The following is a 26,915-nucleotide window of genomic DNA, read 5'->3' as shown; positions in this document are numbered from 1 at the left end:
CAGACTCTTTAAATTTAGTATATGAACTGCTGTGTACATGTATTTTTAAAAGAAAAGTTTGCAAAGTGCACAAAAACTAATGCACTAACTTTTGAAAGAAATCTAGACTGTCCAATGTACACAGTCTTTTGGACCTTTTAAATAAATTTTGGGGAAAAAAAGTATTTTCAATTGGGACCTTTTACCAAATCCACATGCGACAGTTATTAAGCTATGAAGATTCTATGTATGTAGCTTTTAAAGATATGAAGTCTTTACTAGGTAACTGTTGAATTAAACATAGCTGATATTTAACGAAATGAAGTCATCATTTTATGCTTAGGATTTATCACGTGTGATTCTAATATGTTCTTTTTTTCTTTCAGTGGCAAATGTGACTGACAGAAATGGTAGTCTAGAAACAAATGAACCAAGTTCTCCTGAAGAATCCAACAACTCGGATAGCATCAATGTGCAGTCACCACAAAACAATAATCTGTTTGACTTCAATGAATTCTTTAGAATTGAAAACTTACCTGGACTTAATGTAAGTATTGAACATGGAAAAGTTATGTTTGCAAGTCAGATATCTAACATTCTTGTTCATTCACTATCATAAGGTTTTATTTGAAATATTTAAATATAAGTGAAATGGTTTGATTAAAGGATGGAGTCAGTCCAACAGCTGATGTAACAGGTATCCAGAGTCGATTCAGTAAGTGGTTCTCCAATAACAGTAGGGACAACAGCAGGAGGTCCTCAATCAATGAAGATTTTGGATATCTGAATGGTAAGATTTTGTAGGAAATACATTGAACATGTACGTGAAGTTAAAATAGCTCAACGTTTACGTACATGTTCCAGTACATTCAGATAATCACTGTACACAGAATAGGAGGAAATTCAACTACATGTACATGTATTAACTTATATTTGAGAAATACATTTGTATTTTTTCAATATTTCAGATTTGTTGAGTGGTTCTAAGAGTCCAGTAATCCCTTCACCCCCACCACCCTCTGCCAATTCTTTCACTCACCAGTCCATATTCTCCACATCAGCAAACAGCACATTCCAAGACAAACCACAACATCTGAGTTACGACTTTACCTCAGTGCAGAAAAATACAATTGGTCCCATGCTGAATGCATTGTTCCAGAACTCTTCACATGACAGATCTCACAGGAGTAGTAAGTTGTTTTTTTTTTTTAGCATTTCATACTTTGGACACCTTTACAGACCTTTTCACTAAGAATTATTAATGAGGTTAGAATTAGATTGTTAAACCTAAATGATGTTTAGGAAATATTCGCTGTCTTCTGTAGATAACGTGAAACTTTCCTTTTCTACAGGTACTAGCAGTATGACGGCACAGGATGCAGAGGCACAGCTCAAAGCATTGTTGTTTGGAAGAAAGGGTTCTACTCCATCTAGCAGTGGCACAGGTAGTCCTTCTGTGGCCTCTCCACTCAGTAAGTACATGAACAAGTATCTCTTTCATTTGAAATGGGATTTATAAATCATACATATTATCCTACTGTGATGAAAAAAGGGAGATTCTGACCTCAAAAGTGGTAGCATTGTGTGTGCAGTTTTAAGCTTCGTTTTTGAAACATAAGTACTTAACATATTTTAGCCGTAATCATATATTAGCGCTTTTCACGCTGCTTTAAGCTTTGTTAACGTATGTTTGTATACGTGAATCAGATGCACGAAATACGGCAGAGTATTTATTGGAGCAGAGTATTTATTGCTGTTGCACTGGTATAACATATAGTGTAAAATATACATCATGTTTGTAGATCTTCCTGGGCGATTTAAGACGGTGGCAGAATTAGAAGCTGACATGAAGCCCCCTAATCGTACTTTCACCCCACCTGGTGCCCCTATACAGCACCCTGTGACGAGCCAGTCAGTTCAGCGTAAGGTAACCCAGCCTCCCCCTCCAGCACAGTCACCTAAGGATCAACAGGATGATCTGGCTGCCTTTAACAAACTCCTGAGTCTGATGCAGGCAGGGGCTGCTGCAGCAGTGGAGTCTCCCACCAAACTGCCACAGATTGTACGTATTGCTCAATAATTGTACCAAGTCTTTCAGAGTTTATAACGAGTGAATATGTTGGCATGTTTTTCTGACCATCACTCTGACCTTGCTTAGGGCTATTCCAGAAAAAAAAATCTCCTGACCCTGATTGGCCAAAAAAAACTCTCTTCTGTTCATGGCATGTTTATGAATAAATTAATTATGTAGTGGGTTGTTTAAGCTGTCCTAAGAATCCAGGGTTTTTTTCTCTATCAATTGGGAATGGTACCCATTATATTGGGGAAAATAGAATGGAAATAGAAAAATTGGAAATTTTCTTTCACATCAGTGAATGACTTACCTTTCGTATATTTCTAAATCCAACTTCTCTGGAATCATCATTGCTTATGGGGGACCAATATTCATGGATTCCGTGGGTAACCTTTACCTGCGAAGTTAATCCCACAAATGATGAGTTTGTTAATGCATAATTTCACTGAAACTGTTTATACGAGTTCGCAACGAAATTACCTCCCCACGAATCATTAAAATTTTGGTTACCTACCAACATTGACCTACACAAATTAAACTGATTCCATATGTTTTTAAGTTGTCAATAATGTCAGACACTAGGCTGTCTACAACACGTGTATAGCCATATTACAACTGATCTCTACTTTCAATTTATGAGAAAGTGAAAAATTTAGTCAACTAGTACAACATTTCATACTAAAAGAATTATGATGTGAAATGGTCTGTTCCTTGTCATTTGAATTAAAGGGTTGTCCATAAGACTTGTAATAGCAGGGGACATTAAAAAAAAGAAGGGGGTCTTGGGTTTCCTCCCCTAATGGGGTTGAGGGGGAATATCAGAATAACAAGGAGATTACATCATTATAAATGTATTATAGAAATTGCCCAGCTCCTGGGTCTTAAGGACAACCCTGAAGTCTCATAATTGGGAAAAATCTAATATTTTTGCATTGGAAATGATACAATTTATCAGTACCAGTTGTATAAGTTAAAAAAAAAAACAACTGGAATTGGTCTCTGCTGTAAATGTTGAGTTTTGCAAATACATACCATCAACTTCTATTACAGGAATTTTACAAGTGTCTCTGTATCAATATTAAAGTGCAGATAGAGCCCGTCCCCTTCTTTACTTGTTGATGTATATTTTACATGTATGTATAAAATGATGGTGTTTTAATCTTTGGATCATCACTTGAATCTTCTCAGGTTGGACGAAATCTTGATCAGCGAACCATGTCCCCTATCTTTTCTGGCCAACCCCCTGCTCCCTCCAACAATATGCCACCCACAGGACAGCAACCTCTCACCCCTGGCAGTGTTGCGCAGAACGAGTTCCTCCAGGTAAACTTAAACCCTTATTTGCAAAGACACTGCATCTATTTGACAAATTTATGTTACATGTTTTGTTATTTTGTGTTCAGAAAATTTCACAATTCAATGCACCAGGGTTTGGATATGTAAAGGGCAATTTTTCAATGACTATTCATTGTTAATATAAAAAAATGGATTTAATGAATTTGTCTTTAGGCTCTATTGCGAAATAAGGAGCAACAGCTGCAGATTCGCCAGCAGACTTTAAATCACATGCGAGGAAGTGTTCACATAAACAACCAGTCAACTCCAATAGCTCAACCCCCACAGAACTTTCAGCAGACCCCACCCTCTGCAGGAGCCACCCAGCCCAAGCATCCAAACAGCTCTGAGGCACTGGCCAATTTTATCAAGCAAAATCCTACTATAATTACCAAACCCTCCACACCTACCCCTCCCCCACAACAACCACCACAGCCCCTTCACAATGTGCCGGCAGTTCACTCTCCCCTGGCCCCACACCCAGGCCAGGCAGCTGTTATTGGTTTGATGCAGAATACCACATCTCCAAGAGCAGCCTCTCCCCAACTTATTCAGCAGACTTTGTTGGCCCAGCCAGGATCTCCAAGAGTTCCCTCTCCCATCAGTAAGGATGGCTTTTCTTTAAATCAGTAGTTTTTGCTCTAGTTCTATTGTTAAGGGAAAAATATTTCTTTACAGTAAGCATTCAACCAAAAAAGAAATACAAAACTATTGTATACCATGATATTGAATATTTCAGTGTTCAGTCAGCAGCCACCAATGCATTTGAGTGCCCCTTCACCTATCCACCCGTCACAAATAGCAGGAAAAACCTCACCTGTTTCTATGCAGGCAGCTACCAACTTATCTGTAAGATATATACACATGTAAATGCTATCTGTCAGATATATACACATATAGATGCTAAATATTTACATTTCAGTATAAAGACCACTTTTTCTCTCTTATTATTCAGTCCACTGGTACAGCCACAATTAGACCACCTGTGGTGCCTCGTGTTCCAAGCCCCCAGGAGCTGATTGCCCACACACAGGCCATTATGCAGACTGCCCTCCTTAAAAAGCAACTGGAGGATCAGAAAGAGAGATTCATCAAAAAACAGCAAGAAAGGTAATAACACTTGGGGCAGTTAAAAATACATATCAAAAAAGTGAAAGGGAAGTTAAAGTCTTAATTGGAAGTTTTTTAAACAGGAAGGTATGTCTCAAAAAATTTAGTTTTATGATTTCTTTTTACAGAGGAAAGTCCCCAAATCCTCCTGCTCCACAAGGAAAAGTGGCACTGGTTGGCCAGCAGCTTAGTCCTGCATCCCCTTGTTTAGCCCCAAGTGGAACTTCTTCAGCTTCATCTATCCCTCAATCCTCAGTTCCCCAAAGCACTCCCACATCACAGTCAATGTCTGCTTCTAAGGTGCAAATTTTAACCTTTGGATTTAAAGGTGTACCATAGTCTATTGTAACTATTTACATGTATAACAATAACTTAAATTTCAAATTTATTTTCATAGCAACCATCTGTCACAGCATCTTTCACGCCAACTTCAGTAATGAGAAAAATGCACTCTGACAAAGCTAGTGAAAAAGAGAAACAGAGAGTAGATGGTCAGAAAATCGATGGAAGTGATGGTAATGTACATATATAAAAATCGTGCATTAGGCTTTGACATTTATGTTGAGTTCTGCCTAAAAGGCAAAGATGAAAGCTTTTTTATATACCAAACTGAAAAAATTGTTTGCCAATTTTGTCTTTATACATGTAGGTGACAAAAGAACCCCACCTGTTAAACAGTTAATAATGCCAGATGACCTTAAAGACCAAAGTAATGAGGGCAAGAAAATGGATCATAACGTGTTTAATTTCCGAACAGTGCAACAACAGAACCAGGTTTCTCAATCTTCTAGTCACCCACCCATGTCTATGGGACAGAACATTGTATCCCCAGGCACAAGTCAAGCTTCCATCAATGCTCACAATCAAATGCCAAACCTTAGCATTCCTCCTCCTTCACTGGCCAATCAGAGTGGCCCTCCTTCACTGGCCAATCAAAACTCGCCACAGTTTTCCCGAAACAACTCTGTTGATCAGGTAAAGTTGATGTTGCATTATGAGTGCAGGAAATCAACCATATAACCTTATTGAATGCTTTTAGCATTTTATTCAGAAAATGTTGCAAAATTTTATTCACCAGAAAGGAAACCTTCTTTAACCCAATTCCTTTGTTTGTTGAAAGGTACAGCAGCATATGACAGCTGTGGATCAGGTGGCTGCTATCCAAGCAATGCTTGCTGCAGACAGACTGAAGCAGGCAAGACCAGTGATGGGCACCCCGTTATCTTCAAGTGTGACCATGCAGGCTGCAGGAAGGCCAATAGTTAAAGGTATGACAAACATACGAGCAAAAATTTGTAAGGACATAACAAAGTTTCAGAACTTTTTAAAGTAAAGAATTAGTCAGTGGACAAATCTTGTATTAAAAATCTGCTTTGCGAAATAAGACAGATACATGTATTTGAAAGTGAATCAGAACTTGTGTGAAAATTAAATATATATATTTTATGATAATCTGTGTCTTTGTTTAGGAATGAATGTGAATTCTTCACTTCCACAACAAAACCATGCTCAGCTGAACAAGATTTTAAGTCCACAGATCTCTAATCCTAACATGGTGAAGCCTGACCTGCAGACACCCCCACAGCGTCCAATTGTAGGGTCAGGTGCCACACCCATCTCCACCTCTGGTGTAGAATTGAGTAAAGTTCTACAGGTATCACAGTAATGTTATAATCTATGGTTATTCTGTTTTGACCTTAAGTAAGAGAGTGCATGAGATAATTTCGTATTAGAGTAAACATTTTTAAAATGTAGATGTGTCTGCTTTGCAAGATTTGAATTTTGGTTCAGAAGTTGAGAAATATTTAAAGTTAAATGTGTTTTTGAATTGCCTTGTCTTTTAAATTGCAATTCCTTTCATTAATCTTGATGTGTTTTGTGTTCATGTACTGAATTTAATGTCTTACGTGTACTTTACAGCAGAGACATGTCATTTCACCAAACCCCTTGACCCGTCCCTCAGTAGGGACACCACAAGGTCTTCCCATGGGGATCCCTATCACTGGCAGACTCCCCCTCCAGCCTCCTGTTAGTGTGGCCCATAACCCTTTACTGATGCAGCAAATGATGCAAAGCAACATCTCTCAAACAACAGTTAGAGGTAAGTCAGAAAAGGAGTAGAAATTAAAAGAGAACTACATTTATATTAATTTTGTCAGAAAACATGAGGCACCTGGTTTTGTTTTCTCTTGAATGTTTTCGAAATCTGTACATCAGTCAATAATCTAGTAAATGATGTTATTCAATGTGAACTCAACATTGTAGTTAACACATTGAACCAGATAACACATCTGAACCAAATGGCCATGCAAGCTCAGCATCAGCGGATGGTGGATCCAAGATTACAGGGTATTAGAGGGGTTTACACTCCCCCTGCATCTGGTTCCGCTCCCAGGGCAATGACTAACACTCCCATAATGAACAGAACCTTGACTCCCGGAAAACAAGGTGGGTTGTAATGACATATGTATGTAAATATATCTCTATGTTATTAGTTTTCTGACCTTGTTTCATGGTTTGTTTTATTTCATGTGCTGAAGAAACAATTATCTGTATTTTAAATGTTCCTCGACCTCCTAATTGGCTGTTTAGTAGAACAAAACCGGACAGTGGATGACAGTTTGTGTACAGCTATGTGTACAAATGACCGCTTACATTACTTTGACAGCTGACCTCATATACACTATATAATGTATTTAATGATGTCATGCATATTTTTTCCACAGTACTAAATGGCCCGATTTCCCCAAACAACAATAAAGGCAATGAACCAAATCTCCTGAAGTGGTTTGGTACAGATGTCCTCAAAACCCCTCTCCCCCACATGCCTCCCCTTCCTACCCAGGGACAAAGAGTGATGACAGTGGATGAAATAGAACGCTACACACAGGCTGTGTCTAACTAATGGGACAATTAGAACAGATTGATTCATTCTTACAAGCTAGTCAAAATATATAGTTATACTGGGAATGGATGCTGTCTGGTGAATGAAATGATGTATGAAATTGATTGGTGCATAAAGAGAATGCTTGAATTAAGTGCATGTATAGTGTATGATATTTTCAACATTTCGCTCATTTGGTCTTCGTTATTTTTGATATTTTCTTTTGCCAATGTGTGCTTTTTAAACAGAGATACGATTCCTAATTTGAACTTTAAGAAAGTCTATATGTATGTGTAGCTAACAACGGAATGAAGAGTATATTGTGATTGTCTACTTTTGTACATATGTATACATATATGATATTGTAAATAAGTTTTTTTTTCTTCTTGTTTGAAATGTTCCTTTTCTGATTGATATTGTAAGTCAATGTTATACATTGTAAGTCATCCATTGTACATATTGTATAAAGTTACTATTATTAGTCTTTGTTCCTGTAATTTTTTTGGTTGTTCTAATCTTGTTGCTATACCATGTACATACAAAATTTGTTGACTTTGTGTGCAGTGTTAAAGGTCCTATGTGCTGGATGTTCACATACATATCAGCCTTATAGAACAATGTCAGTTTGCTAATTTCTTTTATTCGAATGATTTTGGTTGAAACAGATGATACGTTAGAAATGTACAGTATATAGATATTTTTTTCCGAGTTTGATTAATTTTGCACTTTCCACCCTATGTTAATTATTGCACTTCTGTATAGTTGTAAATATATATATTTTGCTTTTTGAGTATTTAGTGTTCTATGTATGTTCGTAGTGAAAAAAATGTGGAAGCATTTTTATTGATAAAAATTCATAAAACTATGTTTGTAATATGTGCATATTGTGGTTTTGTTTAAAGAAACCTCTTGTAGTTCATATTTGTGGCATATCATTTCTCATTTCCAAGCATTTCATATTCATTTATATAAAGACAGTATTGCTTCAGATGTATATTAAGGTCTTTTTTTAGTGATTTGAAATATTACATGTATTTGAAGAAACATTTTTTTCATAATATGGTGCAATTTACTGTGTATTCTTGCTATATAAATGTGGCTAGTGTTAATACAACTACATGTATACTTATAACCAATCATAGCACATGATGGGCAAACTGTCTAAAATGTTCACTATACTGTATTTACACTGTAAGATACTCAGTTATTTATAATATGATATACTTTTGTACTTTGCAGCTTAATTACATCCAACGTTTTCACAATTCACTCCTTAAAAAAAAAAAACATTTTTTGACAGCGTTTTATCCACAATTGTAAACTTTTTAGGAAACTATTGCTGTAGAAAGGTTCTTGAATTTTTCAGTTGGATGTGTTTGGCAATGAATTAATATTTTGTAAAAGAGAGAAAGAAAAAAAATGATTTGATTCTAATAAAAAATGAATCCATGAACTTACATGAAATGTTGGGCAAAGAGCAGAAGTAGATTGGCCTTGTAAATAAGCAAAGATTTTTGTTGTACATTTATGTTGGATTCAGTGTTTATTTACATTTTTCTAATAGTGCTAATTACATTTATCTGTTAATATTGCATGTACCTACATGTATATGTTAATTTTTTTTCCATGTGTGATGTGGTGAAGAAGTACATTTCATTTTTGATGTGCTTTAGAAGGTAACTCAAGGATGAATTCACCTTCTTTACTGGGAACAACTGACCATTTTATTAAAAGGTCTTTTGTGTTAAAATGAAAATAATTTATTTACTTGCAAGCATTCATGAAGAATTTTGACTACCATTCAAGAAAAACATTATTTAAGATTTAGCAGTTTTCATATTATGATAGCAGTTCTAGAGTATTAACTTGTTTTAGAATTAAATAAATACTGGTCAGTGTATGATCCAAACTGGTAATACATAAATTCACTCTGCAAGGTATGAAAAATATTTTAGCATTTACCCGGTAATATTTATATTCAAATTGCCAATTTCTCTTTTTTTAGTATCTGCATACCAACCATTTAAACCATTCAATTCTTAAAATTGAAGATACACATAATTTATGTCTTGTTATTCAGGATTTCAGCATGTGGACCAAATGTTACAGCTCCCAGGCTGAAGCTGGGAAATAATTTAAATATTTTGATGCATTAGAGCTCCATGTATGTAAGAGGCTTATGTGAGGTTGACAGTGTTGGGAGAAAGAGATCATCATCAAGTTTTCGTGTCAAGTAAATGTTTTGATGTTGAAGACATTTAAAACCTTGCAAAATGTTGTTTATCAGGATAGTTATGAGATAAAATTACACTACCCTTGACCTTTGGCTAAAGTTTCCTTATTTTTGTGTATATACGAAATTTACATCAGTGTTTTTTTTTTTAATGATCTTTAAACCTTCAGTCACAAGAGTGTATGTCTGAATTTTATGTGCTTGAAATGCATGTTTTGAAATCACATTTTTGTAGTTATAATGCCTTTTTCTCATTTTATTTGACAAAAATATGTGTACATGTGTATAAAATGATCTTCCATGGGTCCTTAACACAGAGGCTGTGAGAAGTGTCACCAGGAATTTCAGTTCACTTCTTTCTAATGGATTCATATTTGCTGTTATTTGGTTTAATTTCTGCATTGCAGTTGTAAAGTTTTGTAATTTTATATTAATGAGAAAAAATAATTATAAATATTCAGATTTTTTTTTGTTATGGCAACAGATTTGTCAGTTTAGTCATGTTCAGTTTGAAAGTAAGCCAAGAGCTTGAGGTTCATGTTCATTTTATCTCATTGCTTTTCTGAAATAAAGAATGAAATCTTGTGTTAGTTTCCTTCAAGATACTGTAGTTGTTCTGAAGGTAAGATTATTAGGATGAAGAATAATCTAATTTGAGTTGCAGTTTATTGAGGATTTGCAGCATATCCTCAGCATTTGATCACCCTGTAACCCTCGCCTTTGTGGCATGTCTGAAACAAAGTGTATGACACATTAAAGCTGAACATGCTTCGTAAAAGGAATTTGTCTGCCGTATTTGATTGTTCACTCACAATATCTGAGGGCTCCTATATGAAGCCGCTCACTTAGTCATTGTTCAGTGTAATCAGTCGTTACCAATGTAGACAGACGTATGCTATACAGTACTCGGTAGCGACAAAAAATAACTACTTCTTCTAATGCAGGAGAGTAAGATACTAAAGAAACTTACAACAGTTGCACAGGTCAATGCAGCACACAAACAAAAACAAATGCAATAAAATGTAAACAAAAGTAATGCAAGATAACCAGCACGAACACGTGTCACCATTCCACTCCGATACCCGTGACGAGAAAGCAGGTGTAATGAATGTGAAGGGTATACCCCGGTGCTGCTATCGTAGATAGTATTATAGAAAATGGTGTATGCCTATTTACGAGTCGTGTTCAGCTTTAAGGTTACAGATGACATCATACTATAAGTTTGAATTATTCATCATAATGTAAATAGGATTATTTTCGCACTGTGTTATTTTCGCCCTATCACGCAAACAATTTCGCCTCATTTTAATTGCGCCCAGTCACAGTTTTGTTAAGAAATTATACTTTTTTCTTTGAATTAGCCCTATATCTTAAATTCGTTCATTTGTGTCTATGGCGAAAATAAAACGGGGCAAAAATTTCCTTGTATACAGTACTCCTGCAAACAAAGTTTTGGGGATATGAAGGAATCACCTTGTCTGTCCATGCAATCTTGCCTGGACTATGACTTCATAATAAACATTGGAAGCTTGTACTTGACACAGAGGTTACTTGAAGGGCTGTCCCAGGAAAAGTGCAAACTTTTTAAATATCTTGTAAAGTACCTGACCAAAATTATTCATTTTTTGTGCAACGTTGGGAAATGATATTTTGACATAATAGAACAAGGTTGTAATATCATTTGTATATGAAAATGGCATTTAAAGGAAATCAGAAACAGGTGGTCTTTTTTTTCACTTTTAAAGAACAGCATTGTAAGCCATGTTTTACTTACCAGATTACACAAAAATATAATGGAATAAAATTTACATTGACAACAAGTTTGACTTCAAAAATGGCAATTTTATGACGTTAAATGTACAAGCTCTTTCCATTAGATATTTCTAAAACTAGAGACATCAGGTGATTATGTGGCACACCAAATTATCATTCAGTATGGTATTAAGCAGGGGATGTCTCTGTCCATATGGGAAACGATATGGAAATGCTGGAATAATACAATAATATTTCCATTTCTAATTGTTTTCTCCGAGATAACTCTTTGAAAGTTATGGTGAGTTGATTTCTTGATAATCCAACCGGAATGTTAATTTCACCAGATGAAAGGTCAGGAGTCTAATATGCTTGTCAATCTCGTGCGGCTGTATTCGTGTCCGATATGTCAGTGGGTGGAGACTACTGAAATTAACTTGTGAGGCCTTGTGTATTTAAAATCTATTAGACAGCATTTTAATTTATATTTACAAGTTTATTTCACATATACATGTAAATATAAAGAATCACTGTCTAGTTTGTTGGGTATATTACCAGGGACATCAATGATAGTTGGAAACATGGGATATTTTATGCATAACCAGCTTTACCAGTTATGCAAATTATCCCACCTTTCCAACTATCGTTGATGCCCTGGCATACCCAACAAACTAGACAGTGATTCCTTAATAAACGTATATCAGACCCTGATTCATACCTCTTAATAGAAGTTCAAGGATTATCCAATGTCCCGCTAACACGTGTTAATCAATTTGTTTGCACATACTGTTGCAGGTATGACACTGTCTTTCAAAAAATAATTTCAATGCTTGATTAAAACTTAAAAATATGAACTTACTGTGGCCTTGCTCTTCTTGAGAAAAAGATGTTTTTCCTATATAGTGGCTCCAACCTACCCAGGGGGTCATAATTTGAACAAACTTGAATCTACACTCTGTTAGGAAGCTTTCACATTTGGATCAGTGGTTCTTGACAAGATTTTTAAATGACCATACCCAATTTTTACTGTTTCTAAATTACATGTACCTACCCTTGGAAGGAGGTGTGACCCTTTAACTTGAGTATGTTGTTCCTTATATCATGTAGAGGTTAGACATGGCCTTGGCTAAAGGTCATATTCTTACAGATTGACATCATGTTGTCCAGATTTAGTGATGGTCAACAGTAAAATTTGGGAAGGAGGGGATACACCCACTTTTTTTTCCAAATCAAAAAACATCTAGTTGCTTTTGTTTGCAATAAAACTTTAAGATAATGACAAAGATGATTTTTTTTTAATCATATCAATCACAGACTCTATTTGGCAGGATATCTCTTTGCTCCAGGCAAACAGTCTTGCAATAAAATACTACACTGATGTACAATTCAAATACTGACATACAGAAATAAAAACGACAACAAAGCTGTCTAGTGGACAAAAAGTGTTCTGATTCTCAAATCTTTGATCAGTAATCAGCAATAAAAAGTAACCTCAAGCTTGAACAATTCAAATAAAATCTGCTCCCTGTGTTATCATACATGTACAGTATATGAAGCAATTTCTGCACAGTCTACAGAAAAATGGTAGAAAGATTCTGCTCCTTGAGATATTTTTTTTTTCAGTAAGGGCATCACAGAGAAATATTGCAATGGCATCACATCACAGAGAAATATTGCAGGAAAATGAAGGACTTGTTTTTCTTTGGTGGGCACCTGCTTCACCTTTCCTTTTTCCTGCCTTTTTTGGAGCGAGGGGAGGGACTGTTTCCAGAAGCACCGACAATGACATGACTCTGTTCTAGTTCTGTCTGGGAAACTTCTGAAGTCTCAGACAACTTCTGTTGAGCTTCCATGTAAAACATCACATCTCGTAACTGGTCCCTCAACTCCTGAATTTCCTTAAAAACCAAAGAAATAGAATCGTTTTCTGAAGTAATACGTGTATTATATACAACTAACCCATCAAGATGCATTCTGGCCTACAGATACTGTATACAGGGTTATTTTCGCCCTTTCACACTTGCATACAATTTTGCCCCGTTTTAAATTCACCCAGTCACAGTTCTATTTAAGAAATTATACTGTCTTCTTTGAATTCGCCCCGTCTTAAATTCACCCCTTTGTGTCTAGGGCGGAAGGGGCGAAAATAAAACGGAGGCAAAAATTTCCCTGTATACAGTAGTCAGGAAGACCTTTATCATATGACTTTGGTAAATCATGCCAAAGGACAAGGTATGGTAATGGCTGAATCTGGCCCCTTATTTGATGTAAAAATCAGAACACAGTTAAAATTGTGATAGTTTGTAGTTAAGAACTTAAAATGATGCTTGTTTTAAAACCAGCACTAATTTTGATTCAAAGCTTACACGGAGGCCACAAGAGGGTGCAGAAGTAGGACATTTTCCCGAATTTCCTCAATTCTGGTGGAATTTCGTCAAATTTGAGATACTTTTCACTTCAGGAAACATAGAGCACAAGCTTGCCTATCTGAGATTTTTATACATAAGATACATCTGAAACTAGTGTATGAAATATATAAATTTCATAGATAGGCAAGCTTGTGCTCTATGTTTTCTGTTTCTAAACAAAATGTGCTGTAAAATCGATGAAAATTTGCAGAAAAATGGGAAAATTCGGAAATTGACATTTTCTGACCTTCCTGTGACCTCTGTGTATCCCATAACTTAGATCCAAGATTCATTCTGTGACAGGGGTGACAACAGGTTTTTATTGATAAACTATTGCATCATTCTAAAAGACACGCCAAACCAGGGGCCAAAAAGGGGTCTTAGCCTATCTTGTCCTTTAAAACAGATTTTGAGTCTTAATTTTATGCATTTAGATAAAGGAAAAAAGAATAATATGACAGAAAAGGCTATTGAGGATTACCTGCTCCTTGTTTTGTGAGAGGTCCTGGACCTGACTCTCTAACATTGTGACCTTTTTCTGCCAGACCTGCTGGTTCTCTAACAGACACTTGTTCATTTGTTTTTCCTCTTGTAGATCCTTCAGAGCTGAAGTCAGTCGACTGTGGAGCTGGTACGTAAAATCAAAAAAATAATGTTCACATTTACATTAATATCTTTGTATATATAAATCTAGGTAAATTTAAGTAACTTCTGTTTTTTTCTAGATTCACTACATAAATATAACCTTTGTACATCTATTTATAGTACTTCTTCATTGCTATAAACTTTGTACATGTACACCTATTTACAGTACTTCATTCATACAAACTTTGAACATCTATTGATAGTACATGTACTTCTTCATTGATATAAACTTTGTACATCTATTTGTAGCACTTCTTCTCTTATATAAACTTTGTACATTTATTTTTAGTACTTCTTTATTGCTATTAACTTTGTACATCTATTTATAGTTCTTCTTCATTGATATAAACTTTGCTAGTTACTTACATGTGAACACTTTTTTTCCACAGCTTGTTTCTCCTTATTTAAAGCTTGTTGTTCAACTTTTACTTTCTCTAAATCTTCTGTAGCGGCTTTATATTTCACATCTAAGATGTCAGCCTGAAAATAATGCCAGAAATAGAAAACTAACCAAGTACTACAGGGCCTCCAGCATGCTTTAATCAACAGTTTTGACCTTGATCTTTGAGTATGTAGCCTAAATTTTGTAGATTGTGTAGTAAATGGGAAGGCATTATTTTCAAATATATATTAAAAACAACAATACAGGCCACATTCTGTATCACATCCCATATCAGCCCACTACCAATATCAGCCCTCTACCAATATCAGCCCTCTACCAATATCTGCCCACTACTAATATCAGCCCTCTACCTATATCAACCCTCTATCAATATCCGCCCTCTACCAACATCAGCCCACTACCAATATCAGCCCACTACCAATATCAGCCCTCTACCAATATCAGCCCTCTACCAATATCAACCCCCTACCAATATCTGCCCTCTACCAACATCTGCCCTCTACCAACATCAGTCCACTACCAACATCAGCCCACTACCAATATCAGCCCACCTCCAATATCTGCCCTCTACCAATATCAGTCCTCTACAAATATCTGCCCTCTACCAATATCAGCCCTCTACCAATATCAGCCCACTACCAATATCTGCCCTCTACCAATATCAGCCCTCTACCAATATCTGTCCTCTACCAATATCAGCCCTCTACCAATATCAACCCACTACCAACATCAGCCCTCTACCAATATCAGCCCTCTACCAATATCAGCCCAACTCCAATATCAGCCCAACTCCAATATCAGCCCTCTATCAATATCATCCCACTACCAATATCAGCCCTCTACCAATATCAGCCCACTACCAATATCAGCCCAATACCAATATCAGCCCACCTCCAATATCAGCCCACCTCCAATATCAGCCCTCTACCAATATCAGCCCACTACCAATATCAGCCCAATACCAATATCAGCCCTTTAGTTTTTGGCCTCGGGCTGATATTAAGTCTCGGGTTGATATGGGGGCGATACATATTTTAAAACATTTAATACTAATCTTAGTGTAGTGTTTATATTTGTTATACATGTACATGTTATATTATATTATGTCTCGACATCAGCGATGGTATAGACTTGGATTTTTCTCTCTTTCCAGTGGAAAATATCTGTAGCACGGCCGTCTTGCAAATATTGTAAAAAGATTGGCATTGAAGTCATGCAAATAGATGTTTCAAACAATTTCTTCGGAAATTATACATTTGTCCTACTTTCTTTGGACAGGTTTTGGTGGTGTTCTTTTGTATAAACTTAACAAGATTTTTTTTACCGGCACAACAGGCAGACTACATTTAAACTTTAATGACCCTCCCGGTTATTTGTCGGTCTCGGGCCGATAGACACTTTATGAGACTCTAAAGATCAATAGAGATTTAAACACCTTTACCTCACTTTGAATATCAATGAGTATTCCATAGTTGTATTCTATGTCACAAGATTATAAAACATCTTACTCTTTCTTGAGCACTCTTCTCCACTTGTGCCATTTTCTGCTCAAAATATTTCCGTTGTTGTTCAAGTTGACTTGTCAAGAGATACGTGTACTAAATAGTAAACCAGATGTTTTAATCAATAATCAGTAGAACAAAATCATCTGAGAATCATTTACCATTGCACAATATATTTACATATACTTATGTACATATACATGTAAAGGCATATTGAATTGATTTACTTTTAAAATAAAATCATATCCTTTAGCAAAGATATACATATCACTAAATATAACAAGAGGCCCATGGGCCACAACGCTCACCTGAGTAACTGTGGCCTTGCTGTTTTTAACTTGATTTCTCTCCCCCCCCCCCTTTGTAGCATTTATTGTGGCCCCGCCCTACCCCCAGGGGTCATGATTTGAACAATTTAGAATCTACACTACCCCAGGATGCTTCCACATAAGTTTCAGCTTTTCTGGCCCAGTGGTTCTTGAGAAGAAGATTTTTAAAGATATTTTCTGCATATTTTAATGTAAAACTTGGATTCCCTATTGTGGCCCCGCCCTATCCCCAGGGGTCATGATTTGAACAATTTAGAATCTACACTACCCCAGAATGCTTCCACATTAGTTTCAGCTTTTCTGGCCCAGTGGTTCTTGAGAAGAAGATTTTTAAAGATTTTTACTACATATCTCAATGTAAAACTTTGATTCCCTATTGTGGCCCCGCCCTACCCCCGGGGGTCACGATTTGAACAATTTAGAATCTACACTACCCCAGGATGCTTCCATATAAGTTTCAGCCTTTCTGGCCGAGTGGTTCTTAAGAAGAAGATTTTTAAAGATTTTTACTACATATTTCAATGTAAGACTTGGATTCCCTATTGTAGCCCCGCCTTCCCGCCCTATCCCCCGGGGTCATGATTTGAACAATTTAGAATTTACACTACCCCAGTATGCTTCCACATAAGTTTAAGCCTCTCTGGCCCAGTGGTTCTTGAGAAGAAGATTTTTAAAGATTTTTACTATATATTTCAATGTAAACCTTGGATTCCCTATTGTGGCCCCGCCCTACCCTTGGGGGTCATGATTTGAACAATTTAGAATCTACACTACCCCAGGATACTTCCATATAAGTTTCAGCCTTTCTGGCCCAGTGGTTCTTGAGAAGAAGATTTTTAAAGATTTTTACTATATATTTCAATGTAAACCTTGGATTCCCTATTGTGGCCCCGCCCTGCCCCCGGGGGTCATAATTTGAACAATTTAGAATCTACACTACCCCAGCATGCTTCCAAATAAGTTTCAGCTTTTCTGGCCCAGTGGTTTTTGAGAAGAAGATTTTTAAATATTTTTACTATATATTTCAATGTAAAACTTGGATTCCCTATTGTGGCCCCGCCCTTCCCCACGAGGTTCATGATTTGAACAATTTAGAATCTACACTACCCTGGAATGCTTCCACATAAGTTCAGCTTTTCTGGTCCTGTGGTTCTTGAGAAGAAGATTTTTTAATGACCCCACCCTATTTTTGTATTATCTTGATTATCTCCCCTTTGAAGGAGACTTGGCTCTTCATTCAACAATTTAAACTCCCCTTCACCCAAGGATGCTTTGTACCAAGTTTGGTTAAAATTGGCCCAGTGGTTCTTGAGAAGAAGTTGAAAATGTGAAAAGTTTACAGACGGACGGACAGACGGACAGCTAGAGGGACGGACGGACGACAGACAATGGGTGATCAGAAAAGCTCACTTAAGCTTTCAGCTCAGGTGAGCTAAAAACATCACTACCTTAAAATATTATGTTAATTTGCATGTAAATTTGAAGTTAAGTCAAATTCTGTGAGTCAAGGCACCTGGACTGGCATCTAGACTGTTTGCTCAAAAACTTGGCTCAATAACTGGTTAAACTTTCTGCAGAATTTCAAGCAACTCATATCTTGAGTCCATTAAAAATCAGAGTTTGAGAAGTTAAGCTAAAATGTTGAACTCTTCTTACCTCTAGTGAAAGGGAATCAGCCTTGCCATCCATTTCTGAGCTTTGCTGGTCCTCCACAGCTACCAGTTTACCATCACCTTTACTCTGAACCAAACGATGAACAAAATTATCCCCAACATAATCCCACACTCGACTGTTACCTAACTGCATGGCATACGTGTGCTGTGTTTCTTGAAAGTGTCTACAATAGAATAAAATAAAAAACAATAACTTTCAATCACTTTCAACACTTTTATAGTGAGTGCATCGAGCAGCGCGAAGCGTCGCTCATCACTGTGAGCTCATAAAGCAACGCCTGGGTGAAGAGAAAATTCGGACTTTGCACATTGATCCAAACAAATTTTTTTCTGCAGTAACCTGTGGTCCCATAATGCTTTGCAAATTGCATTTTGCCACAAACCATGTTCTCGCGGTAGCAGCAATTAAAAGTTCAACAAAAAATAAAATTACATTGATTTAATTGATATTGCAGAAAAAAACAGTAGATTAAACATTCTTCATTATAACTAGCACTGTTCAGGCTTCAATTTGGTAAAGCAACTTACATATGACGTCATGTGATGTCAGAGTCTAGACTGAAGTACCAAATGTCACGTGCGGTTTGAAGAGACGGATGTATAGGTATCTGCGCTCTAACGGTTGCACCGTCAATATATTAACAAAATTACCATACTGCCTTGAATAAAGCTTGCCTCTTACTTGTATGCATGTAGGTCAACATATCTTCCACATCCAATGTTCCCACAAATCAAGCAAATCCATAAACTCTACAAGAAAAATATATACAAGTACATATTACTTTAAACAAGTTTTAAATGCAGAATTTCTAAAACTGAAAACATTCTTTCAATCTTTGTAACATGTTTACTTCAGAATCTGACAGATTTCATGTAAATACTAAATACCAAAGTTTTATTTTCAGTATTTAAAGGTATTACAGACCTCCTGAGAACCACAGGTCATACACCGCTGGTCAGCTGTTTCCTCGGGTGTCTGGCAGTACCGGCAAACTGGACAACTACAATTCAAACAGATATAAGTCTCACTCATGTTCCTGATTTACATGTATATATGTACATTGGTATTGTGAGAATAACATTAATCAGTTAAAACCCACCTGGTGTCACCCCATTTTGCTAGACAGTTTACATGAAATGTGTGATTGCACAAAATTGTTAATACTGGGGTGCCATCCACAGATTCATCCTGCAAAACAATTTAACTGTAAACAACCTGACAAATGATAAGCATTTTTTCATTTGTAGTAACAGAATAAATTAGATATTTGCTTTCTGGGGAACACCAAATTGCAAACAATTGTGTATGCCTTCAAATGTAACTCTACTTAAAGATTAATTGCAGTAACTTCTTGTACCATTCTGTCCAGACACACAGGACAATTGGGTAGCTCTGTCAAACCAGCCACAGGTAAACAAGCTCCCTGAAAATAAAAATTTCAAGATCATTTTATTCCAAACACATAAAAACTAAATTTAATTCAAAAGCATTCAAAAGCATTTTCAACATAAAATCACAGGTAAAATACCAGGTAAATTGGTGGACTGTATCAAATCAGATGACCCCCCCCCCTCCCCTCATTTTCACTGATAATATCTGGTAAATTACTTAGCATATGATAAGTACTTGATCCTACCTCTGAGTCCTTCATGACTTCCACCTTGGCTACATAGATGAGCTGACAAATGTCTGGTTCTATGGAGTTGAAGGACACATTGTTGTAGGTATTAAAGAATTCATCAGCCAGTCTCTGATTGTGGAACTTAATTAGAACCATATACTGGTTAGGAGTGGAATCTCTGATAATTCTCATGTACTCAATGCCCTCACTACAACATAGGCATTACACTATAACACAGCAGAAAACATATGTATGGTGCAGATTCAAAGTCATGCATTCCAAACTGAATCTGGACAACTTATCATTGACAGCCAGTCTTGTGTGAGCGTACTTACACCACAGGGGCAGTGAATTTAACCAGATCATGGATGGTGTATGCAGCTGGCACAGCTAACATACAAATCAGTTCACTTCTAGGAACTTCATCCTTCAATGATGTCTTCTTACTGTCAAAAATGTCAATATAATAGGAGCATGTAATTTTGAGGTTTTGGTGAGCATATGTTATTTTGTACACCACTGAAAACAATTACAATAAAATGTATAAACTATAATTGCACTTACAATGTATAACTTTCTGATGGTAATTGATAATCTAAACTAAACACATAATATATAACCCGTGCACATTGACTGGTTTATAAGACTTACTTGTCTTTGTACAGATGTAAGATCCCACATGTCCTCTCAACCATAGGGTTTCCAGAGAAGAATTGTATTGTGGGGGAATCATGGGGACTGCTCTTCATCCTTCCCCCACTGTGTGGCCTTTCCCCCCTCTGACTTGGCATGGGGCTGTCATCGCTATCATCAATAGGCTGGAAACACACCTCCTTTGATGCTGCTTTTTCTCCACTGGACGTTGAGGCATTAGATGTTATAGAGCCTTCCCGCGAAAATGCACCAATTTCTGGGTTCTTCGGTTTAGTTTCTGAATTGTTCTTTTCCATGGGAGGGTTCCAGTTTTTATCTGCTTGGTTATTCATGTCTAAAAATAAGGAGCATTTTAAAATTAAAATGCAGCAAACTTTTATCAAACTATAAGATGTTATGCTTGAATGTACTTTATCTACTCATTGTACATAGATATTCCCTTTTTAATTTACATTAAAATTATGACAATGATTTTATAAATTGACAAACCATTTAAATAAGTCTCTATTGTCAGATCTGTCAATATCCTCTCTCCTCTGCACTTCTGAATCAGCAGGTCTTGTGAAAAATCCTTTTTGGAACTGCAAGCTGCTTCAGCGTAGCTGGTTCTGAGTTTTGCTACCTCCCTCTCACCAAATACTTCAAAATCTGGTGCTAGAGAAGTATTTTTATTAAAAGGCACTTAGATCATGACTTTAGTTTGCCGTTTCATATGCGCTGAGAAATTCTATCGAATTCAAGGTTCACTGACCCTCTGATAAGAGAGATAACTCTCAATGGAATAAATGAATTTCATTTCTTTATTAAAAAATGTCAAAAGGCTATTTCTGTCAAATTTTGCCCCAGATGGCAATTTTTAATTACTTGTGGAAAATCATTAGAGTTTAAACAAAATTTTATACAAATGAACAGTGGATTGACAACCTTAAGTTTTGAGACTGAAAGACAATAAAACACATGAATGAATTCAGTGCCTGAAACACAAACACACAAAGACTGGAGATGTTACCAAAAAAAAACAAGTTTTGTGAGAAAGATATCTTGGATACACAAAAATGCTCTTTGATTTTTTAATAAACCAAATATAATGACAGATTTTTTAAAAATCAACTTATAAATTGATGACAAATAAGTAGGGGCAATCATTACCCATTCAAAGAATTTCACAACTGCAACAATTATTTCTAGGGTTTTAGGCCATTGTAAGGACAGTGGTACAGTCATATGTGATATTTTCAGACAAAACACACAGTCAAGCATTTGTTCGTCAAACAAAAAATATTAAGGAAAAAGGCCAATGAGAAGTGTTGAATAACATGTAAAGCAACAGCATGTACAAAATTATTTGGATCCACACCCAATTTCATACATGTAGTAGCACTTATGTATGGCATGTATAAATGTTCTCATAAAATCATTATTACAATATGTGATAAATATTTAATATAAAAAGAATCTTTTGAATACATTTTAAAGAAGAAGCAATCAAATCTTTCCATATTGGCATTTACAAAGTGAAAATTTTGTATAAGAAGATCATTATGCAGATGTTTACAGTAATAAAAAATAAAAAAATAAAATCTGCTCATCCTTCCCAATTTTTAAGCAAATTAAGGTGAGGATCTAAACATTAAGTTTATGTGGCCTAAAAGTAAATACTGTTAATGGTTGGTGAAACATTGTCAATATATCAGAATCTAAATGTCAAATTGAAAGCCACAGCGAGTTTTCTTCTTTTCATGTAGAAGTTTTTGTATGAATTCTCTTTCTTAAAATACATAAACAGGTCAGCTATAAAGGAGAACATTGAAATTCCATCAGATTGTTCAAAGATTTGGTCTCCAAAGACTTTATAGGCATAGTCAATGAGGAACTCCAGCATATTTTTAATATCAACTTCAGAGTACAGCTGTACTCGTGTATAGAATCAGAATGAATCTTAACAGTTAATTTGTAGTGAAAATGTCTAAGTTCCATTTTAGCAGCTGTCTATGAAGTCAAAATTTATACTGCAGAATGTTTTTTAAAGGGTTGAAAAGTTTTTATAAAGAGAGATGTTCTTAGAATATGCTCAACAATGTCATTGGGTTTGGAGAATACTGATAATTTCCTCCAGATTAAAATGAGATTTTTAAGATTAGTGTTTGTTCTTATGATGGTCTTAAGCAAGGCCCTCAGAACTGGGGGTGCATTGGGTTTGATCACACACCACTTTGAATTTAAAAAAACTTGAAAACATAATATTTGAAAAAAAAAATGACTCATTATTCATATTTAAAGTAATGCTGCTCTATTTTGTTAATATAGGTTATGCTTAAAACAGGTCTGGCACAATCTCTTGATTTAGCTATATAGCTTGAATACGCTATGTAGATTTTTAAAGCTATTCAGAATTGATTTAGCATACATATTTTATCACACTTTTTTCTTAAATGTGTTATTTTTTCAGCACGTACAGAAAGTTGCACTGTTACAACGCACTTTAAAAAATTACGCACTTTGAAAAAAAAATTTCAAAGTGTGTTAATTTTGGGACCTCGTTAACGCACTTTGAAAAATTTCATTTTTTTTTTCAAAGTGCGTTAATATCGACCATATTAACGCACTTTGAAAAAAAAACTTTGCATGGCTTGGTCAATATTCTTGCAAATTTTAGGTATGATAAATAATTATTTGAACCTGATTTAATACTTTTTCAGTGATGATGTCACTTCAGGATCTGAGATATACACGTTTTAAAGATTTTTAGGAGTGTTTTCTTTCCAACAGTTCTCGTAAATTTTATAAAAGGGAAATTGGTCTTTTAGAAATGATTGTTTAATAGCATAATTTCTTTCCTTTTTTATTTTAATTCAGTCTGTAATAAGTTCGGTGGATATGACTTAAATGGAAAAAGACTTAAATGGATTTTTCTCTACCATGAAAACTCTCTCTCTCTCTCTCTCTATATATATATAAATGCTGCCTTGATTTATAGAATATGCTTTTTGGGAAGGAATGCTCCGCTTTGCGGTGCCCTTGTAAAAGTTCCAGTCAAATGAGTATTGTGGCTAATCTTTTATTTTATTACTATCAAATTAATCAGTCTAGCGTATGTTCATATCGAATATGATAGTGATCTCGATGCAAATTACGTCACTTCTGTTTCGCACAGGAAAAACTAACACACACACTTACACACATAATCGCATTACTATATCCCCTCAAACGTTGCGAGGGGATAATAATGTTGTCTATTACTAAAATTTAAGTCCAAAATTTTTGTTTTATACACATTTTTTTTCAAAGTGCGTTAAGTGTGTACATGGTAAAAAATTATTATGTACACTCTTAACGCACTTTGAAAAAAAATTTCAAAGTGCGTTGATTTTGTTCCAAATTCAATGCACTTTGAAAATTTTTTTCAAAGTGCGTTGATTTTGTCCCAAAATTAACGCACTTTGAAAATTTTTTTCAAAGTGCATAATTTTTTCAAAGTGCGTTGCCACATTGCACCTTGGTGCACTGATAGTATTCAACCTTGAACTCTTCTGAAAACAATGCATGTAAAAATCGCTCTAATTGCATCCTCTTGCGAGACTTTGAACGCAAAGTTCTAAAAGTTTTGGGGCTATATAAAGCAATTGATTTGTGACCACACAGTCACTTCTTGAATGAAATTTTAAGGACATCAATTATGGTCAACAAGATAACTGATTGATAATAATTCAGCACAATGTGAAGCAATCATACTTATCCATGCCTCAACGTACACAAGGTGGTGTACAGTTATCCAAACAATGGAAATACATCTTTTGCTTAAAAGTATTTGAAAGCTACAATGTTAGAACTATCTTTGATTTGGGCTGCTTTTTTGATAGTCCATAGTATATATAAATAGTCAAATACTAGGAACTTTTTGTTTATTTCTTCCAAAATACATTTTCGTGAAAAACTGTATATAAATAGCTGTATTTCCTATGTAACTTGTAACACAAGCATTGATTGGTTACAAAGATGGGTATAAATTTCCATACACCCGACTTGAGCCGGGGGTAAAAAAAATGTGACATCACAACGCATAGTTTCTCTATGATAAAAAGCAAATAACATGACGTCACAATGCATTGTAGGACGTAGTAAATCTTATCGATACCTTGAAACACAGTTGATTGGACTTTATTACAAAGAAATTATTTGGGTACATAGGAAATAAATTTGTTATCCAGGTCCAATCAAGGGTGTACAGGGATTTACGCCGGGTTGTATGAATTCCATACACTCTTCGGCCTTCGGCGTCAGGGTGCATGGAATAAAACCCGGGGTAAATTTCCGTACACCCTTGATTGGACCTGGATAACTAATATTATCAAGCTATTCTAAATAGCTAAATAAAGCTATTAGCTAATTCAAGCTATACAGCTAAATCAAGAGATTGTGCTGGACCTGTAAAAAGTCTTCAACGATGCACAAGGACCCACCATGATGCCTATTTCTTAAAAAAAAATCGAACTCTGAGAAGGGGGTATCCCTCCCGCACCCTCTTTTCTGAAACCTAACAATGGTCCTGTTAAGAAACGTCTTGTCGTTCAATAACTTCCACATAGCATGCCTGCAGCTGTAGTCCTGATTAATCAGCTGTTCATGGTATTGAGAGTTTAAATACCTCTATACTCCAAATCTGTGGTGAGGGGAAATCCAGTCTCGATTTCGAGTCGTAAGACTACCAAAGATATCGACTCAGACATTGGAAAACATCTGTAATTTTACAATTTCCGAGTTCAGCACGAGAGACGAAAGTGGAACAGGCCTGTCAACGATTCCTTTCTTTATTTTTGTAGACAAAAGAGTTCCAGTAGATCTAAAATTAGGAAATCAACAACGGTCAGACAAACAATATCCGGATTGTATAGTAGCAATGTTTAGCGTTGCGGGTAAGCTGCAAATGCTGTCATTTGTAAATACTTCTGACAGCTGTTTGAGAAAAAAAATCCAATTTAAAAACACAATTTGGAAAGAGATTTCATAATTTTTCTCTGGAATGAATATTAACTCTTGAATTTGTTACAGGTAGGAGGGGACTGGATCCCCCCCCCCCGCGTTCCGTGCCCCAAGGATACTTTTAGTATCGGAGAGTGTCGTTTTTTATAAGGTTAATTTTATATTATCTTTTGAATTTCTCAATTGTAATACTTTGTGAATGTGTCATAGAAAAATATCTTATAAAAAAAAGTCGAAGTACGGAACGCAGGGGGAGGGGGGTGTCCCTAGCACCTGTGGCCTGTGGAATTTATGTGATTAGTCAGAAACGTATTTTGTCAAAATTAAACGACCTGAAGGTGATACAAATTATTATTATTCCAAAAGACCCATAGCAACGGTTTCAAAGGTGGGGGAGGGGGTCCAAATCCTGGAACATCAAAAAGTGTGGGGGGAGGGGGTCAACCAGCATCTAAAGAAAAATTTACTAGAGCAAGATACTCTACTCAGAAAAAGTGGGGGAGGATGGGGCACCAAAGTTAGACAGTTTCTGATGCTGCGACTCAGCACAGATGCCAAGGTACAAAAGGCAAGACTGAACAATCAGACTGGCAAAAAATGGTCAGCCAATCTAGAACACAGTGCAAGAGGCAGATTCATGCGGCTTGCCTGAGGCATGGTGAGATCATAGGAAGTATAGGAAAAGGCAATCAAGGGGTAGGTGTAACATCAACAGTGAGGTGTGGTACAAGCTCCAATGTGGAGAAAAGGCATTTGGTACAGAAGGAGGTTCACGAAATGGAGGAACATGCAAATATGGAGAAGGCAATTGGCATGAAGAAGCAGGGAAGCTGGCTCAACTGGGAAGCATTTTATCTTGGAATGACATCTGGACCACAAAGTTCCAGAGGCGACTTCAATCCCATCTAAGTCTGTTTTTGATGTGTTGCCCACCCTAACCAATTTGGCAACATGGTACATAAGGAATGACCCAAACTGCAAACTTTGTGGTAGATCAGCTAACCTGGGACACATTGACTGTCTTCATGCCCAGTAGTTTTGAGAGATGGAAGACATGGAGACATGATAAAGTTCTATCTGTTCTTGCAGACATGCTAGAAAAAAGGAAGGAAGAAACCAAAGGAGAGTGAAGGAAGTCTGAAGTTTGTCAATTTTATAAGGACAGGTGAGTAGAATTCTGGTGGTGGAGTGGAAGGAGGTGAATTGTTGGGTACTGCCAGTGAAGCTGGCTCAACTGGGAAGCAGATCTTAATGGTCATAAGCAGTTCTCACAAGAAATAGCAGATACCAATCAAAAACTTATGTTGTTTTTTGGTCTTTATTGTCTAGGCT

The 26,915-nt window shown here is 36.1% G+C and overlaps 2 protein-coding genes across 3 annotated transcripts in view; one reads left to right on the top strand and one right to left on the bottom strand.

Annotated features, from left to right (window-relative positions):
• The window catches only part of LOC133171542 (eukaryotic translation initiation factor 4E transporter-like), a 19,516-nt gene extending 9,316 nt beyond the window's left edge, over window positions 1-10,200 (top strand). For both annotated transcript variants that reach the window (XM_061306310.1, XM_061306309.1), the window contains exons 8-24: window positions 366-526; window positions 646-769; window positions 948-1,169; window positions 1,332-1,451; window positions 1,782-2,041; window positions 3,242-3,376; window positions 3,563-3,992; window positions 4,128-4,237; window positions 4,344-4,498; window positions 4,627-4,798; window positions 4,896-5,013; window positions 5,148-5,473; window positions 5,619-5,766; window positions 5,968-6,152; window positions 6,419-6,599; window positions 6,764-6,946; window positions 7,225-10,200. In XM_061306310.1, coding sequence (XP_061162294.1) covers window positions 366-526; window positions 646-769; window positions 948-1,169; window positions 1,332-1,451; window positions 1,782-2,041; window positions 3,242-3,376; window positions 3,563-3,992; window positions 4,128-4,237; window positions 4,344-4,498; window positions 4,627-4,798; window positions 4,896-5,013; window positions 5,148-5,473; window positions 5,619-5,766; window positions 5,968-6,152; window positions 6,419-6,599; window positions 6,764-6,946; window positions 7,225-7,403 — 3,209 coding nt within the window. In that variant the 3' untranslated portion in view covers window positions 7,404-10,200. The remainder of the gene's footprint in view (window positions 1-365; window positions 527-645; window positions 770-947; window positions 1,170-1,331; window positions 1,452-1,781; window positions 2,042-3,241; window positions 3,377-3,562; window positions 3,993-4,127; window positions 4,238-4,343; window positions 4,499-4,626; window positions 4,799-4,895; window positions 5,014-5,147; window positions 5,474-5,618; window positions 5,767-5,967; window positions 6,153-6,418; window positions 6,600-6,763; window positions 6,947-7,224) is intronic.
• A 2,445-nt stretch (window positions 10,201-12,645) lies between these two features.
• LOC133205562 (BRCA1-associated protein-like) lies at window positions 12,646-25,395 on the bottom strand. Its single transcript, XM_061341398.1, has 14 exons — window positions 25,249-25,395; window positions 21,093-21,257; window positions 20,601-20,937; window positions 20,285-20,395; window positions 19,965-20,157; window positions 19,686-19,751; window positions 19,428-19,516; window positions 19,253-19,328; window positions 19,010-19,077; window positions 18,311-18,491; window positions 16,332-16,421; window positions 14,787-14,900; window positions 14,257-14,403; window positions 12,646-13,265 (listed from the first exon to the last, which is right to left on the bottom strand). The coding sequence occupies exons 1-14, from the start codon at window positions 25,328-25,330 to the stop codon at window positions 13,086-13,088; spliced, it is 1,899 nt and encodes a 632-aa protein (XP_061197382.1). The 5' UTR covers window positions 25,331-25,395; the 3' UTR covers window positions 12,646-13,085.
• Window positions 25,396-26,915: the final 1,520 nt, after the last annotated feature.

The sequence above is a fragment of the Saccostrea echinata genome, unplaced genomic scaffold (genome assembly GCF_033153115.1).
Source record: "Saccostrea echinata isolate AGI-Se365-2 ecotype Australia unplaced genomic scaffold, CSIRO_AGI_Sech_v1 ptg000054l, whole genome shotgun sequence".
Lineage (NCBI taxonomy): Eukaryota > Metazoa > Mollusca > Bivalvia > Ostreida > Ostreidae > Saccostrea > Saccostrea echinata.
This window is presented reverse-complemented; position numbering and strand designations above follow the sequence as displayed.

Excerpts from the sequence above, each read along its gene's own strand:
- LOC133205562 (XM_061341398.1), bottom strand. The coding sequence starts at position 25,330 with ATGTCTGAGTCGATATCTTTGGTAGTCTTACGACTCGAAATCGAGACT. Across the intron at positions 20,158-20,284 it reads AAATTCACTGCCCCTGTGGT|TGAGGGCATTGAGTACATGA; the intron begins GTAAGTACGCTC and ends CCTATGTTGTAG. Across the intron at positions 16,422-18,310 it reads CTGATTCCCTTTCACTAGAG|TACACGTATCTCTTGACAAG; the intron begins GTAAGAAGAGTT and ends TTTACTATTTAG.